This window comes from Phyllostomus discolor, chromosome 8, assembly GCF_004126475.2.
Source record: "Phyllostomus discolor isolate MPI-MPIP mPhyDis1 chromosome 8, mPhyDis1.pri.v3, whole genome shotgun sequence".
NCBI lineage: Eukaryota > Metazoa > Chordata > Mammalia > Chiroptera > Phyllostomidae > Phyllostomus > Phyllostomus discolor.
The window spans coordinates 29,253,273-29,268,717 of record NC_040910.2 but is presented as its reverse complement, the minus strand read 5'-3'; the positions used below and the strand labels follow the sequence as shown (position 1 = coordinate 29,268,717).

Below are 15,445 nucleotides of genomic sequence, written 5' to 3'. Positions count from 1 at the left end.
CTTTACTTTGAAAAAAAAATCCAGAATTCAGTGAAGCACTTTTGAAGATGTCTCCAATGTGCGCAATTGAAAGTTCAGGTTTTTAAGTCTGAATGTTTTACTTAACGAGGAAGACCATACGGTGTCAGCATTAAATAACTGTAATCATACTAACGTGCCAGTTAACCCCAGAAATCATTACAGTTAGCTGGCTCTGGTGCACATTAATGCAGTTGCATTTGCTGTTAACTTTCTCATTTCTTCCTGCTTTATTATTAACATATGAATTAATAATGGAAGTGAATGTTTAGAGTGAAGCTTGAAATGAGCCAGGGAGCCTTATAATGCTGAAACAAAACACAACCAACAAACTGTCTTTCTAAATTTATGTCAGCTGTGTGTTACTTTTCTATTCCAAACAAACCACAGAGTTTAAAGCTATAGTACAAGTAATAAGTTTGAATTTTTAAAGTGATTCTGTATTAAGCATCCAGCTTTTAAAGATTATTTGATGCCCATGCAAGGCCAGTTATTTGTATAATATGGAAATAACATTTATATTTCCTAGTTTATGAAATTTAACTTGTGGCACACAGATCTAAAACCTTGCCACTTGTATATATACTGCGATTTCAGGAAACACCAAACTGCAAAACAATTCCAAAATCTAAGTGCAATACAGAGTAGCTCAGCAACAGACCAAAACAAAGCAAAACATTCGTGCTTAGATTTAGTTCTGTCTTAAAGACAGGATCACAGTCTAGAGCAGATTGCCCTGTGACCCTCATTGTGGCATCACGTGTGGCGTAACACCGCACCGTCACTCCTCGTTTCCCCGAGCTGCGAGGTGGCCGGAGCGACACACGTCGAGTGTGACACACAGTCCAGTGTCCCGAGGAGAATCTGGATGCAGTCAGCAATGCCTAATGTGTTTCTCGTCCCCTAAAGGTTAACCCAGGTGGGAAAATGTTCCATGCAATACTCTGCTGAACCTCAGTGTTCTCTTTCTCCGGTCCTCACCCTTTCTCTTTGGCTGCTCTCTCTCTGCAGTTCCTCTCCACTGCTCAGGCAAACTCTGCTCTCTGTGTTTCTCGACTTGACCCCGTTTTCCCCTCCAGCCTCTTCCTCTTCCCCGTGGGCATTTCACATCCTGTGGGCTACCGCATACCAGAAAAACCCGGTGCGGTTGTCTCCCTTTCAAACCCAAACACGTCTAAAAGTTGTCTCTCTTTCAAACCCAAGTACTTCTAAAACGTGAAAAAGTTTTAGGATAACCACAGGGCATCAAGGAAGTAGGGTGTCATCTTCAGTTTTCTGCTCACTGCAAGTTATGCTTTGGGGGTTAATATATCTTGAAAAATTTAGTGTTTACTTTTGACATTTTTTTCAGTGCCTATTATGTCACAAATTTGTGAGTTAAAACATGATTTAAAGGAAGCATGAGAATGGCAAAATATTTTCACGTACAGTAACAGACATTATAAAGTTGCGATTGTGGCACTGTTAAACATTTCTGTTTCAGTATTCCTAAACCAGCAAGTGATCATTGATGCTGAGGACTGGGTAGGAGACGGGCTGCCACTTGTCGTGGTTTAAATGGCACTTTGTTGTTCTCATGGGCGGTGAAGTCAAATCCACATTCAGGATGGTGACTTCCAAAACCTACAGCTGACATTTTTGGACATGCCTGCTGTTGAAGACCCTGAGATAGAAAAGGAGTTTTAGCCATGAAATCAAATCATCCAGGCAACATGTTCTAAAAACTGGAACAGCAACTAACTGCTACTAAGTGCTATAAACACAAAATTTTCTCATACCAATTTCAGTTTCAGGTCTTAATGTCTGCTTCCCAGATTTCCTCAGATTCTCGTCCTGATTTTCCCCTCCTATGCCTGCCTTTGGCCATTTAGGTAGAAAAGGAGATCGTTAGCCCCACCCTCTGCAATGAGAATGTGGATCCATTAGCATGGAGCGCCGTGGGAATTCTAGATTATCAGGAGCTTAGGGACGGCTCTGGTTAACTGGGACCTCTGGGGTTCTTTGAATCTTTTGCTCCCTCAGAGCAGTCACATCACTCTTTGCTTAATCACAGGTGAGAAGGGATATTCTGTTAGAAGGGTTGGGCCTGTGGCTACTTGATGTAAACTGGCCCACTTCTTGCTTCTTTGTCTTCTCTCCCAAGGGTGGTCGAGTCAGAGAACCAGAGAGGGTGAACCATGGGCTTATCCTGCCTGGGATTAGGTATAGCGGCAGAATTCACTGCGACCCTGCCTGGGAAGAGGGCCGTGACCGTTGTCTTGGTGACTGCTGTCTTGGTGACCGGTCTCTCATGGGCCTTCTGTGGGCACTGAGTGTGCTGGGCACAGACAGCAGCCTCGCAGCTTCTTGGGTGGCTCCTCCAGCTGTGCTGTGGGCGTGGCCTGTGCTGCCGCTCAGGGCCACCTCCACTTGAGCCCGCAGCTGTGGCAGTTGTGGCGCAGCCACATCTGCTGCCTCACTCTTTTCCCATGGGGTGGTGAAAAGGAAAAGCCAGGAGGTCAGAGGACCACACACCAGCAACGTGTTGGTGGAATTCCATCCCAGATTGCCTCGCTTGCTCACGCTCTCACGGTGCTGTGGGAGCGGGACACCTAGCAACAGAACTGGCCCTTCGCATCCTGGTTCTGCAGCTTCTGCCAGCTCTGCAGGCTGCTGCCTCATGACAGGGTCATTAGTGTCTTTGAATTAAAATATCGACAATGGCTAACACTTATAGAAAGTGCAGCATGTGCCAGGAAAACAGTGCTTTCCATGTATTGTTCAAATCTGTATCATTATTCTCATTTCACAGAAGAGGAAACAGGAATGTAGAGGTTAAGTGACCTGCCGAAGGTCACACAGATCAGGGGTGGCAGAGCTGGAACTCCCGCTCAGGTCTGCCCGACGCTAGAGTTCACGCTCTCAGCCCCTGATCTACACTGGCCCGGCTTTGCAGGAGCATCAGTACTGCTCTGCGGTTCTGGTCTCTCTTGTGCCACTTCTTTCTTCCAGTTTTTATCCCTTCCTCCTTTTCTATGTTGACAAGGGGATCCTCAGCAGCCCTCTTTTATCCAGTGACCCGTCATGGTTTGTAAATAGTTTCAAGTGCTCCGAGACCACTCACCCTTGAGGCTGGTCTGCGGCCTTCAACTCTGCACACTACCTACCATGGGCGCTGAGCAGTGAGACCGTCCCCTTTAGAACAGGGGTGTCAGACTCCTTTTCACCAGGGGCCACCTCAGTCTCGTGGTTACAAAGGGCCGAATGTAACTTTAGGACTGTATCAATGTAACTACTCCTTAACAGTTAAGCGAGAGCTAGGCACTGCCGCCAGGTAGAAACAAGGTGTCGGGCTGGATAAAACAAGGCGGAGGGCCGGATTCGGCCCATGGGCCTTGTGTTTGCCACCTGTGACTTAGAACTTTTCTTCATGTAAAGATTAGTGTAATTTGAAGAAGACTAGAAGCAGACTCATAGCCATAGTTTGCATCTTTGTTGTTTTCTCTATAAAATTGCTTACTCCAATGACAGTTTAAAAACTTGGAGAAATGCCTCAAAAGCTGTAGCAGGATCCCAGCACTGGCAAGTGTTTGGGGAGCACAGTTAACTGTGTCTTCACAATATAGCCCAGCGTTTCAGGGAACGAGGACTGAAGAACCCAACATGAAGAAACGTTTTAGGTTTTTTGAGTTCACTTTTAAAAAGGCAAAGAACTGAACATTGAAATTTGTCAGTAATAGTCAAGGAAAATACAGTAAGAAAAAATCGCAAGTTCCACTTTTGTTCCCTCAAATACACCACACCTGACAACAAGTAAACATTGAAATGTAACTTTTTGGTGAAGGCTCTGTGATTTTCACATTGACTGGCAAGACTTCATAAAATTATTGTCACACATGGAGCTCTTAAGGCACAACACCCCTTCTTACCCATTTTTGTGTCCCGTGTACCCAGCATAGTGCCTATAATACATTAGATACTCAATACAAAAGACTCTGCAGTCTTGGAATGGGACCATGATACCTGGGTAGCTGCCTGTTACATTCTAAGTAGTCAATTGATTAATCTCTGAAGTGATATTATTTCCATTTAGTTTACTTTGCTTCCTGGCTTATCTTGTTTCGTGACTTGCTCGTTTCCTCCCCACAGCCCTGTCACCTGTATAACAGGTGTGCACATCAGGCCCTTGGGGATCCTTGTGCAAACAGCACGTACCTGCACCCGAATCACTCACACAGAAAGACTCCCGGTGGGCTACACAGATAGTCGTGAGAAAAAGGGGTTTTCTCTCCCCCAAAACCTGGATTGATGTAGAAACTGGGAAAATAGTTCCAGAGTCAAAGAGGCATGATTCCACCTTTTAATTAAGCAGCTCCTCTGTTCAAGTAAATGCCTGTAAGCACTCTTCAGTTGACCTGTGAACAGTGTGGAGGTTAGGGACACAGACCCCCACTGTCTAAAACCTTCATGTAATCTCTGACTCCCCCAGAATGAGTGGCCTCCTGTTAACAGAAGCCTTTCCGATAATATAGTCAATTAACACATATTTTATATGTGTCACATACCTGCATTATGTCCTATATTCTTACAATATAGTAAGCTAGGGGAAGAAAATGTTAAGAACATCATAAGGAAGAGAAAATGCATTTACAGCATTTACTGATGAAAACCCACATACAAGCGGAGCTGTGCAGTCCAAACCTGCGATGTCCAAGGGTCAGCTGCACAGGGAACTGATGCAGGACCCAGGCGCTCCCTTACCTGAGGGTTTGCGGCCATGATCGTGTAGTTCCCATCGTCGTCCAGGGTGGAGGCTGTGGTGTGGAGGGAGCAGGTCCCGTCGAGGTCTCTCTGAATGCTGTAGTGATCATTCTTTGGAGAGATCTGCTTTCCATCTTTAAACCAATAGATCTGTGAGAGGAAGCAGAGATGACAATTAAGGCTGCGTGCAGTACTCCTCTGTCTGGGCGGCTGATAAATAACACCTGTGTAGTCTGCCGAGCTGGTCTGGGTTTTCACGTGATAACGCTAACCAGAACATCTGAATGGGAATTGACTTTTGAGTGGAAAAAGGAGGTAACAGGCAAATTTAATCCTATTTCAGTTTTTAAAAACTATATATCCATTTATTTTTAACAATGTGTACGTAAGCAGGTATTCCATTCAGATATTAGTTATATAGAGGGATGTATATTGAAGTTGACAGGAATTATTTTTTTTGCTCCTGTATTTTCAAATGTAGTAAATTATGATGTATCACTTGTAAAGTGAAGGTAAAAACATTATTTAGAGAACAAAAACAGACCCCGGACTCTAATCAGCCCATGGAACTGTGTTAGACAGAGAAGACAGGGCGGTGAGGAGGGCGGCAGCCGATGAGGGCTGGTGGCGGTGGGGCTCGACTGCTTTAATTCTGGATCGAGGAGCATATGATCAGCCACTGAAAGTTAGCTGGCTCTTCCCATTACATTAAAGAAAACACAATAGTTTTTAAATGTAATATTTTACAAATAATATTTAAACATGGGTTGGTAGAAAATTAATTAAATGTGAAACAGTAAAAATGAATCTTAACAAAGTAGAAATCTTTTAAATGGTCGAATGACCTCCTCTATACATCTTCCTGCCTTCCCAGGGTGTCCAGCCTGTGGCGCTCGGGCCGTGTGCAGCCCAGGATGGCTGTGAATGCAGCCCAGCACAAAATCGTACCTTTACTTAAAACATTTTGAGATTTTTTTGTGATTATGTGTCTCAATGTATTTAATATGCAACTCAAGACAACTCTTCTTCCAGTGTAGCCCAGAGACGCCAAAAGGTTGGACACCCTGACTGGTCAGTACACCTGTCATGATTTAGTTGTTAATTTTTATCTAGTTTCTGAACTACACAGTTGAAAGATAGGGCCACAGTCATGAGTCACAGTGCCAGCAGCCCAAATATGGTTGACATCCTGAATTAATGCCTGTACCAACCCACCTGCAGACTTAGTGTTAGGGAAGAAAATAAATCACCCTATTTTAAACCAGAACAAGTTCTTTGTTGTCAGTTTTATTCCTTGCAACCAAAAGCATTCCTAACTGATTCCTAACAGAAAAAAAACCTGCTTTAGAGCTTTTAGTTTTTAAAATGAACTATTCCTTAATATGAATCAATATGAAAAGTGAGACTACAACTGGTATTCAGACTCCCTGTCAAAGCCTTTGAATCTGAAAAATCTTTTTGAAATGTCTATTTCTAATGTAGGAAAAGGCCTGAAACATGCAGCACTAAGTCAGTGCATGAATAATCAGGGCCTGACTGATTATTTCAGCTGTAACTTTTCCAATCTCAGTTTTTCAGTTAGCTCCAAATTTACAGAAATTATATTTTTAATCTCCAGAACCTAAAAATTAATCAACTAGACTAATAACTTTCAGCTCTAAAAAATTTAATTATGTAAAGCATGATACTTCATAATTATTATACTCTTCTCGGTGGTTTCATGATTGCTGATGGAACAAGAAGCGGTGACCAGCACACGGTTTCTTCCATTCGCATTCTGCTACTGTGCTGTTCTTCAGGGCCATTTCTTCCCTTTCATCAGAGTTTTCACCTCCATTATACTTGGAATACAATTTCCAAGTGAGATTTAAGAAACAGTTCCCAAATTTTGCTAAGACAGCTAATGGAGGAGGGCAGAGGAGGGTACAAGAAGTGAAAGCAGAGTGAGTTAGAAGTTCTTTTCAGTCTTCTCATGTCTCCATTGGAACAAGCATGCCAGGGGCAGAATACACTTTTTTAAACATAAACTAAAAAAGGATGTATTTTAAAAAATATGAATGTTCCGTAGTTGAATAACCTTAATGTAATTTATATATCCTGCAGAAAAAACAACTCTTCAATAAACTGGGGGGCTGGGGAGGGAGAACAGGGCAATGAGGAAGGGAGGAAGAGGAAGGAAGTATAAGGAAGAAAATCTAATAAAAAGCTGCAAAAAATTAAGACTCTTAAAGCTGTGAAACATTTAAACTTGTAGCAGAAAATGCAGTTATGTTATGAACAACAGCCCATCTTCAGTTGAATATACTGAATAATCTCCTAACTACATCAGTGATCCTAAGCCTTGAATACGGTTTAAAAATAACCTGGGATCTTTTTGTGAATATTTTAGAAGTTTGAGATATAATTTCTTGTTAGAGTTTCATTCATAAGATGCAAGTATGCAAGTTTATTTTTTAATACATTTGTTTGGTATCATGTTTGTGAATACATAGCAATTGTCCAAATTATGTCAAGAATATAATAAAGGGGTTTTCTCTAGCCACAGTTTATTTAAAAGTCTCATTTTATTAGGGGTGGGTCTGGGTTTGCAAACGTCAGGCTTTCCCCCCTACGTTTCTCCGCCTGTGGGGCTGGAATCTGGTTGTGGGGAAAGAACGAGGTGGCAAACGGGCCTCCCTGAGCAGACAGACCCGCGCGGGGCACCGGCACACGGACACCGGCACAGGGACACCGGCACACGGACGGCACTGCCAGCGCTGTCCCATCACGCCCCTCCGCCCCATCCGCTGGTTCCCGTGGCAGCTCTTCCCTCCGCTGCTGAGCTTTTAATTTCAGAGTGTACTTTCCATTTCCGTACGCTTATTCCATAAATTTGCCTTGTCTTCAGTATTGGCATGTTCTTTCTTAAACTTTCTGTTTCCTTAAAAATTCCTTCTACCAGAAACCTAAAGATTTTAATCATCCTAGACTCAGTTTCCTATTAATTTCTCAGCTTTTGGCTCTCCGTGTCATGTGACAGTGTAAACAGGAAGTGTTATTTTCTCATGTTTTTTTTTTTTATTCTCTTCTTTCAAGTTCTAAGGAAAAGTGCAATGCTGTTACTGCTTTGCTGGGCTACTGAGTTATTCTAGTCTGCCCCTAAAGAGAGGGCAGCTCTTTACCCACGTGCCTGTAGGGAGAGGGCGGGTGAGGTCAGCCTCGTCCTCCCCAGTGCCAGACGTTCCCCTGATTATCCCTTCTCAACAGTGTTCCCCTGACCCCCTTTGAAAGTATAGGAAGCTTTGGTTTTGTAGAGCAAAGAGCTGACATTTTTATAATTAGTGGTAAGCATACTTTCTGTATGGGACAGAGCAAGGGGTTCGTGTTCAAGCCTGGCCATTCACCAGCTCTGCCTCGGGAAAGTTGATTAATCTCACCAAGCTTGGCTAGTCATTTGTAGTTTGGGAGTAACAGTGATGGCATCACATGAGTAAATGATGTAGGTGTATGAAAAGCTCCTTGTCCATTATTCAGTTTATGTTCCGTTTCTATTCTATTCTATTCTATTCTATTCTATTCGATTCTCTCAAACTATATCCCTGTTTCGCCCTTATTGATTTCCAGTGCCTCCTGAAGTTGGCTCTGAACTTACAGTCCTTCAAATATTTTACATCAGGGTATTTAGAAAGGTGGTCTGTATTTCTTTATTATAACATACAGGCAGTATTTTGGACTCCAAACTCTTCCTCAGAAAATACAAGTCTCAAAAAGCCATGTTTTCAGCTCACCTTTGGCTTTGGATTCCCAGTCACTTTGCATGTGAAAGTCACAGGCATTCCCTCAAAGATCTTGTAATGTTTTAGCTTCGTCTCGAAGAACGGCGCCACTCCGTTTTCCACAGGCACGTCCCCATATTGAACTTCATCACCTGATTCATCCACAGGAGACCTTTCTAGCCTGTACTCGATTTCACTGATGAGTCTCTGTTCACAGCTGGAGACTTTGTATTCCTGTGTCAGATGGGGCAAGATCACGTTAACAACCTCAGTCCCCTGTCCAGTGAAGCACTCTGAGATTTTTCCCACCCAGCCCAAAAGCAAGTCAGAGCCCACTTCCGCTCCACATGAAACAGAAAACATCTGGAAGTAAGTATAAATGATATTTCAAATTATCTTCATCAACCCCCCCCAAACTATGAAGATGAATTTCTCTCTTCTTTTGAGGTGAAGCAGAGAGAAAAGGCAACGGCTTTATTTGCCTAAACTGTTCTATAAACTGTAAAAATAAACTGTAAAAATAAAGCACGACGGAACACCGATTTCTGTGGGGTGACAGCTGATGTGGGGCACTGCCTGTCTCCAGAAGGGCAGGAACAGTACTCAGGGTGAGCTGCAGCAGCAGCAGCAGCACACAGCACTTCATCAAATAAATAACGGGGAAAAATGGCACTGTGCTTGTTTGTTCATTTGTTTTCACTCAAAGCCAGCCACGTAGCCTCTGGACTCCTCCTCAGCCCTGCAGCTACCAGGAGCTATTTCCCATGCTATTTTAAAGAAAAGTAGGATTGGCGGTCCAATCAAAATGTTGGTTAGAAAAGCAAAAGCAAAACAAAGACCTCATCATCACCCTGTGGTGACTACAGTCACTGGTTTACAAAGTACAATATAGTGAAGTCAAGGCCGCCCGTTACAAAGTATTAAATAAGGCTGTTTCACCTAGGTTTCCTCTTAAAGAAGTTACTTGACCTTTAAACAAGTTTGTTGGCTTGAGAGAAGAAATACACCACTATGAATAAAACTGCAAAAAATGCACAAGTTGTTTTGTTTTGTCTAATTACTATCAATTTAATCAGTTTAAGAATTAGCACTTTTTCCTAGAAAGGTATAACAATGAGAAACTTTTCACAATTTCAAGTTCAAGTAAGTATCCACTAATAACAATCAAATTCAAGTATGTAATAAATGACAAGGAAAATCACATTGCAGTAATTTTGTTCATCTGATATTAAATGAAAATGGACACTGTCATAGTATTTATAATTTATGTATGGCAGTAAAGACAGATGCACAGATAAACAAGGAAACATAAGAAAATAGATACAGTGAAAGACTGGAAAGAGAAAGGTGAAAAGCTTAACCTTTTGACCATCCAGAGGACTCCCTACGGAAGCATGAGAAGACTCAGTTTCCTGTAATGGTAGAAAAAGAGGAGTGAAGACTAGTAATAGAAACAGTGAGAATCTAGCACGATTCCTAGTTTTCTTTCTTTAAGTGAGATTTCTGTGGCAGCTATATTTAACACAAAAACTTTCAGATCCATTGCTCAACAGACACGAGAAAAAGTTCACTTGATCCTTTAAATTTGTTTTAAAAAACTTTCTTACTATGGAGACTGCATCTGGAAACCACACAGAAGCCGTGGAGATTAAAAATGGCTTACATCAAATCCATGAAGGGACTTTTTGTTGGCGGTAGCAGGAGAACAGAAATAGCATTTTAGGTTTTTTGCTGGTTAGTGATTTATAACTATATAAGTGAAGTAAAATAAAGAGAGTTTTTTTCTATACATATTTTACTTTGACTAGATATTAAAAATGTAACTGGAAGTAGTCACTAGCTATCTCAAGCAGTTTCAGGGAAAATAAATTATCCCACACAAAACTATTTTGCATGAAAGCACAGGACAGGAAACACAGAAAGATACGTGAAAGGAGAATAAACTGATCAATAAGAAGATAAAACGTATCACTGACTGAATAATTTTATTCATCACTTAACACAATGTCTGGCACACAGCATGTGCTCAATAAATACTGATAAAATAACGCTTTTCTTCGACCTGCCCTGTACCTTCCACAGAATTGATCCCAAGAATAGCGTCCACAAAGCATACGGGCAGAGGAGACACAGCAATTGCTATTTCCCTAAGAAGTCCAGAGGAACGTGGTACCTGATTAGCTGTTTCCTCCTCTGGCTCCTGGATGTTGAAGACAGTTGCACTGTCAGCACCTAGTAATCGGCGAGCCATCCTTTCTTCGTAGGTTAACCTCTAAATGAAGCAAATCACACGAAGTACAAAGTGAGAAAAATCAGTTATATATTGCCTCATGAAAAAGAACTGTAAAAACCCCAACAAAGTTTGAAGCGTTCTGTAACTACCTCTCTCTCCACCTTCAGACGCCTGTGCACAAAAGGAGTCTCTTTCTTTCCCTTGCTTCAGCTGCCCCAGCTCTGCCCTCCCTTGCTGGTCCCGATGGCCCAGTCCATGTGGGAGACGGGCTGACTGGCCTTGAGAGCCCCCAACTGATGCAACACAGATTTAAGGTGAGCAACAAGGCAGAGCTGCACGGAAAATATGTGTCATAAAATGATCCTTAACCGCAGACGTTTAGACCAGCTGGCAGTGACGGTCCTCTCTGCTGTGGGGGGTCTCATCTCTAAGAGCATTTTCCTAAGTTGCTGTGTAACATGAAGGTAGGCAGATACAGTCAAACCTTGGTTCTCAAACAATTCGGTTCTTGACCAAGTTCATGGGATAAATGTCTTGGTTGTTTAATGAAATTTCAGGTTTCGATTCTCTGCCCGACAGCCTCTCATGCTGATAATTTTCAGCATGATACAGGTGACATCTTTCAGGCGACAAAGGAGATTTGGTTTTTGAACAGATCACTTCTGCAGCGGTTTTCCAGAACGAATCAAGTTTGAGAACCGAGGCCTCACTGATCCACCAAGAACACCTGCACGTGGCTGAGGTAGCAAGAGAAGCATGAATGATACTTTCTGACACTAACATTCGCGATTCTGCTCAGAGGAAGGCGGCTTGCCCATCAAGCAGAGAAAGTGGTAATGTTTTAGCATCTAGCAACCAGCATTTTTAGATTTGACCCAAACCATTTTTGCTAGGCCATTCTTATACCGAAGAAATGCCAACACTTTCATTCTGTGTATTAGGCTGATTTCTGCTCTTGAATGTTGGTCCCAACATGCCTTGGAATCAGAGGTCTGAGATGAAATTTAAGACACCATTTGCCCCATCAGGGGTATTTTAAAAACAACTATTTGATTGTAAATAGAGAATAATTAGTAAGGCAGAATCTTAAAAAAAGTACAGAAATTACTTCAGATACACTTCCAAACTTCTGAATATAGATACAAATTTATTGGAAACTGTCTAATCAGAAAAATATGTTGGGTGAATTTACAATTTCCAGTAATTGCTGGTTCCAGTCCCAGCTGAAACCAGGAATTGAAACAAGTCAAGTGCCAAATGACAAACAGTCCTCAAGTTCAAATTATTTCATTTAATAAAGAAAGGGGAGAGGAGGTGGGGGGAGGTTTTCGGTGCCTGGAGTGTCTCAGTCCAGTATGTTATTATTTAAATTCATTTTCTCATGTTTCTTTAAAAAAAAAAACCAATGAATTTCCAGAGTGGGTTTTAATACTTGTTCCCTTAAAAGCCCTCCTAATGTCTGTTCATAGAGAACAGTGTCAGCCCCTGAGAGGGGCCTGGAGTAATTTCCATTCTGTTTCGTGTGAGTACAAACATCCATTGGATAGCTAGCCTTCACCGGCTTGCACTTTCTCCAGGAGCAGCCAGATTCGCTCCACGGTTTTGTCTCTAAGCACCATACCACGTGGATACATAAGCCCTGTCTTTGGAAGCCAAAAAGAAGTAATAATATGTAATGTTAGGAAAAAGTTGTGTGAGGGTCCCATTTTCTGAAAAAGGAAACCTTAATTCTATTGCCCTTTTAAACTCTCCAATGTGGAAATCTATGGAACTTATTGTGAATGCCATTCACTGCAAAACAGGTATTATATGTATGATGTGCAACAGATCAGTAAAAGTATTATGCACATATAATATACATGGTATGCTGTGTAACAGCTTACAGAAGTCTTACTTTAACCAAGAGAATTTTAGTCCATGAGGAATATTTAAACAAACAACCAAAAAGGAAAAAAGTAACAAAGAACTGGAGAGACGCCTTTCCTTATCTGGCTTGAAAAAATCCCCATAGGTACCTGTTTTAATCTTTCAAAGGCTTTAGTTGACAGCCAGAGAAAGCTTCCAGAGTATGTACAGGTACACATGCAGTCACTTATTTCAGGGAGAAAACGTGCTCCCTTTGCGGAAGTCTTCTGTTCCAGTGGAAGGGGTAGCTAACACAGGATGGCATCAGAGCGTTAATCTTCCTGAGCTCAGGGCAGGATGCCCCAACAGTGAAAATCCACCTGCAGCATCCATCCTCTATTCCTGCCTTTCCAACCACATGGGGTCTGTTTTCACATTTTTATTTGCCAATGCTTGATCACTAAAATCCCCAGAAAAAAGATTAGAGAGCTTTCTCCCCTGAAAAAGGTGTCTGAGAGGGACTCTTGTACTTAAGAGCCAAGCAAATGGTTTCTGGTGCTAACTCCGTATTAAAGCCACAGAAAGGATCCTTTCCTTTGCCTGGGAAATCTTATTTGCTAGACTTGCTTTCCCTGTCCCCTTAAAATATGCTGATGTGAAAGGAAAAGGGTCAGTAAAAAAATTAAACAAGACAGATAACTGAAGGGAAAATGTTTAAACCTAATGGAGAAAAATAATAATATACACACATGAGCGGGGACCCCCTTAAAAGTGGTATTTATAAAACATTGTGTATTTAGTCTTACATGTTTAAATTCAGCCACCTCCAAAGTACTCTCCATTCGATCTGTTTATCTACTCTGCAATTCTGCAGCCTTCAAAATACAATCATTTTTTCCCTGAGTCTCAGTGTCTGGTTCTGACAAACTACACAAGATTGGGGAACAGCTCTCACTTGTCCAGATAACTGAGTCGGTGTCTGTGATTGGCAGAACAGAGCTGGATGTCAGCAGTGGTTGCCTTAGTAGAGCTATTTTTTTGTGTAGCAGCAGTACCTGTCATAGAATCCCAGTTCTCCTTTTGGTACCCGAATTCCAATTCACTGCCTTGGGGTAGGCACAGATCACTCCAGAGCACAGCTTCGCCCTCCCTCCCAGGGACCCTTAACATCACAGCTCCTTATCTGTGCCACTCCACACCTTAAAGTCAGCCTCTCCGCCTTCCTTGTCTCCAGCTTGCTGTCAGGGCTCCAAGAATAGTTTCAGGACTAATAGAAGGAAGCCATTTCACTTTCTCCCTTTCCCCCAGATTCCAGCCACAATACTAAGAGGGACATTGAAATTCAGAGGCAACAACATCAATTTTGTGGACAAATCCTAAGAACCTAAGGCTTAGTGAAGCCAGGGAAGAGCTCTTTGATGTGGGGAGCTAATATTCCAAGCTCGGGCCCCAAATATCTCCGTACCGGCTGGCCATTGTTCAGGAGGTCCTCCTTGAAGCGAAGTTTTCGTTCCAGGTCTTGAATGACAGCATCCTTTGTGCCTTGAATCTCCTCATCAGAGGCTATTCTAGCAGTTCTGTTGGCTTTCTTTGGAAATCCCCTGCAGGACAAAAGCACAAGGTGGTCTAGTCCATTGTCAGACATATAAACCCAAATCAAACATTCAAGTCCAACAGAGAGTACAATGTGTCAACCTGTCTTTTTATGTTACACCTGTGCCAACTAATCATGGAAAGAACCATGAGGGCTGGATTCAGTGTTCAGGTAACACTCATTGGATCCAGTCTTCAGGGGAAGCTTAAACACCTCGGGGGAACGCGCCTCAGTGGGTAGACAAAGGCCGAGGGCTGGAAAGGCCTGCACTTTAGCCCTACGGAGGCAGCCATGGAAAGTGAGAATATGCGATTTGTAATAATCAGTCCTAGGCTTAAAATCTGGCTCTGCCTTGTATCGGGTTTGTGACTTTAGCTAGTTTCTTAGCATCTGTATGACTAGGAATAAAAATATATACTACATCTGACTTGAGAGGATTTGGAAGAGTACATGTTTCTTTCCTATTTTCATAAATTTAACCCTTTGATCCTTTGTAATCCGTTTATTCAACAACAGTGCTTAGCCTACTCAAAGTAAAAAGTAAGTTTGTTACCTTGCCTTCTAATCTAACTTGGTTAGGGAGGGTCTATTTTATAGGACAAGGTCTGTTCGTACCAGCGGACCCCGGAAGGTCTGCAGGTCCTGCTACATTTGGTGCATCCCAAGCCTCCTAAACCTCCCGGAGAGCCTGGGGCTCTTAGGGGAGGTGACACACCAGAACCTTTCTTTCCAAGATCAGTGACAGTATGAGCCAGTGGGGGCCCACGTGCTGGCATTGGTGCTGGATGCTCGATAGGGGTGCAGTCCACTTCTGTTGGTGCCTTAGCAATTTACTTCCTACTTCTCTTCCTTTCCCCCTCTCAAGGCTGTGGGTAAAGATTAAGGAGAAATGGAATACCTGTACCGTGGACTCCTGGTCTTCCCAAGAGCCATTCCTTCCTCCTGTCCACTCCCCTTTGTTTCCTTGCTGAATTCCCTCTGATATTTGTTGGGGTGGTCATCCTTTCATGTGCTTAGAAAAGGTGATCACCACTTGTTTCCAAACTCAGGGGCCATTAATCTTAGTCAGTTTGAGTGGTCTCAATGCCCTGGACAGTGATTAGTTTAGCCAGAGGCCTGTGACGGAGCTCTGATCAATGAGATTGGGGAAATGGAGGAGGGAGTGAGAGGGTGTGGCACTGTGGTAAAAAATTCCCCATCTCAACACACTATACGGCGCACACATGATGTGATGTGAAATTGTGCACCTGAAACCTGTAT

General features: G+C 42.6%; 1 protein-coding gene across 5 annotated transcripts in view; it reads right to left on the bottom strand.

Annotated features, from left to right (window-relative positions):
- The window catches only part of PALLD (palladin, cytoskeletal associated protein), a 339,611-nt gene that overhangs the window by 14,298 nt on the left and 309,868 nt on the right, over positions 1-15,445 (bottom strand). For 4 of the 5 annotated variants that reach the window (XM_028519937.2, XM_036031987.1, XM_036031988.1 and 1 more), the window contains 4 exons: positions 14,057-14,192; positions 10,687-10,785; positions 8,526-8,747; positions 4,759-4,908 (listed from right to left, as the gene is read on the bottom strand). In XM_028519937.2, the coding sequence (XP_028375738.1) occupies positions 4,759-4,908; positions 8,526-8,747; positions 10,687-10,785; positions 14,057-14,192 (607 nt within the window). Of the gene's footprint in view, positions 1-4,758; positions 4,909-8,525; positions 8,748-9,874; positions 9,926-10,686; positions 10,786-14,056; positions 14,193-15,445 lie in introns of all 5 variants that reach the window. The other variant, XM_028519936.2, reaches the window with a different exon arrangement.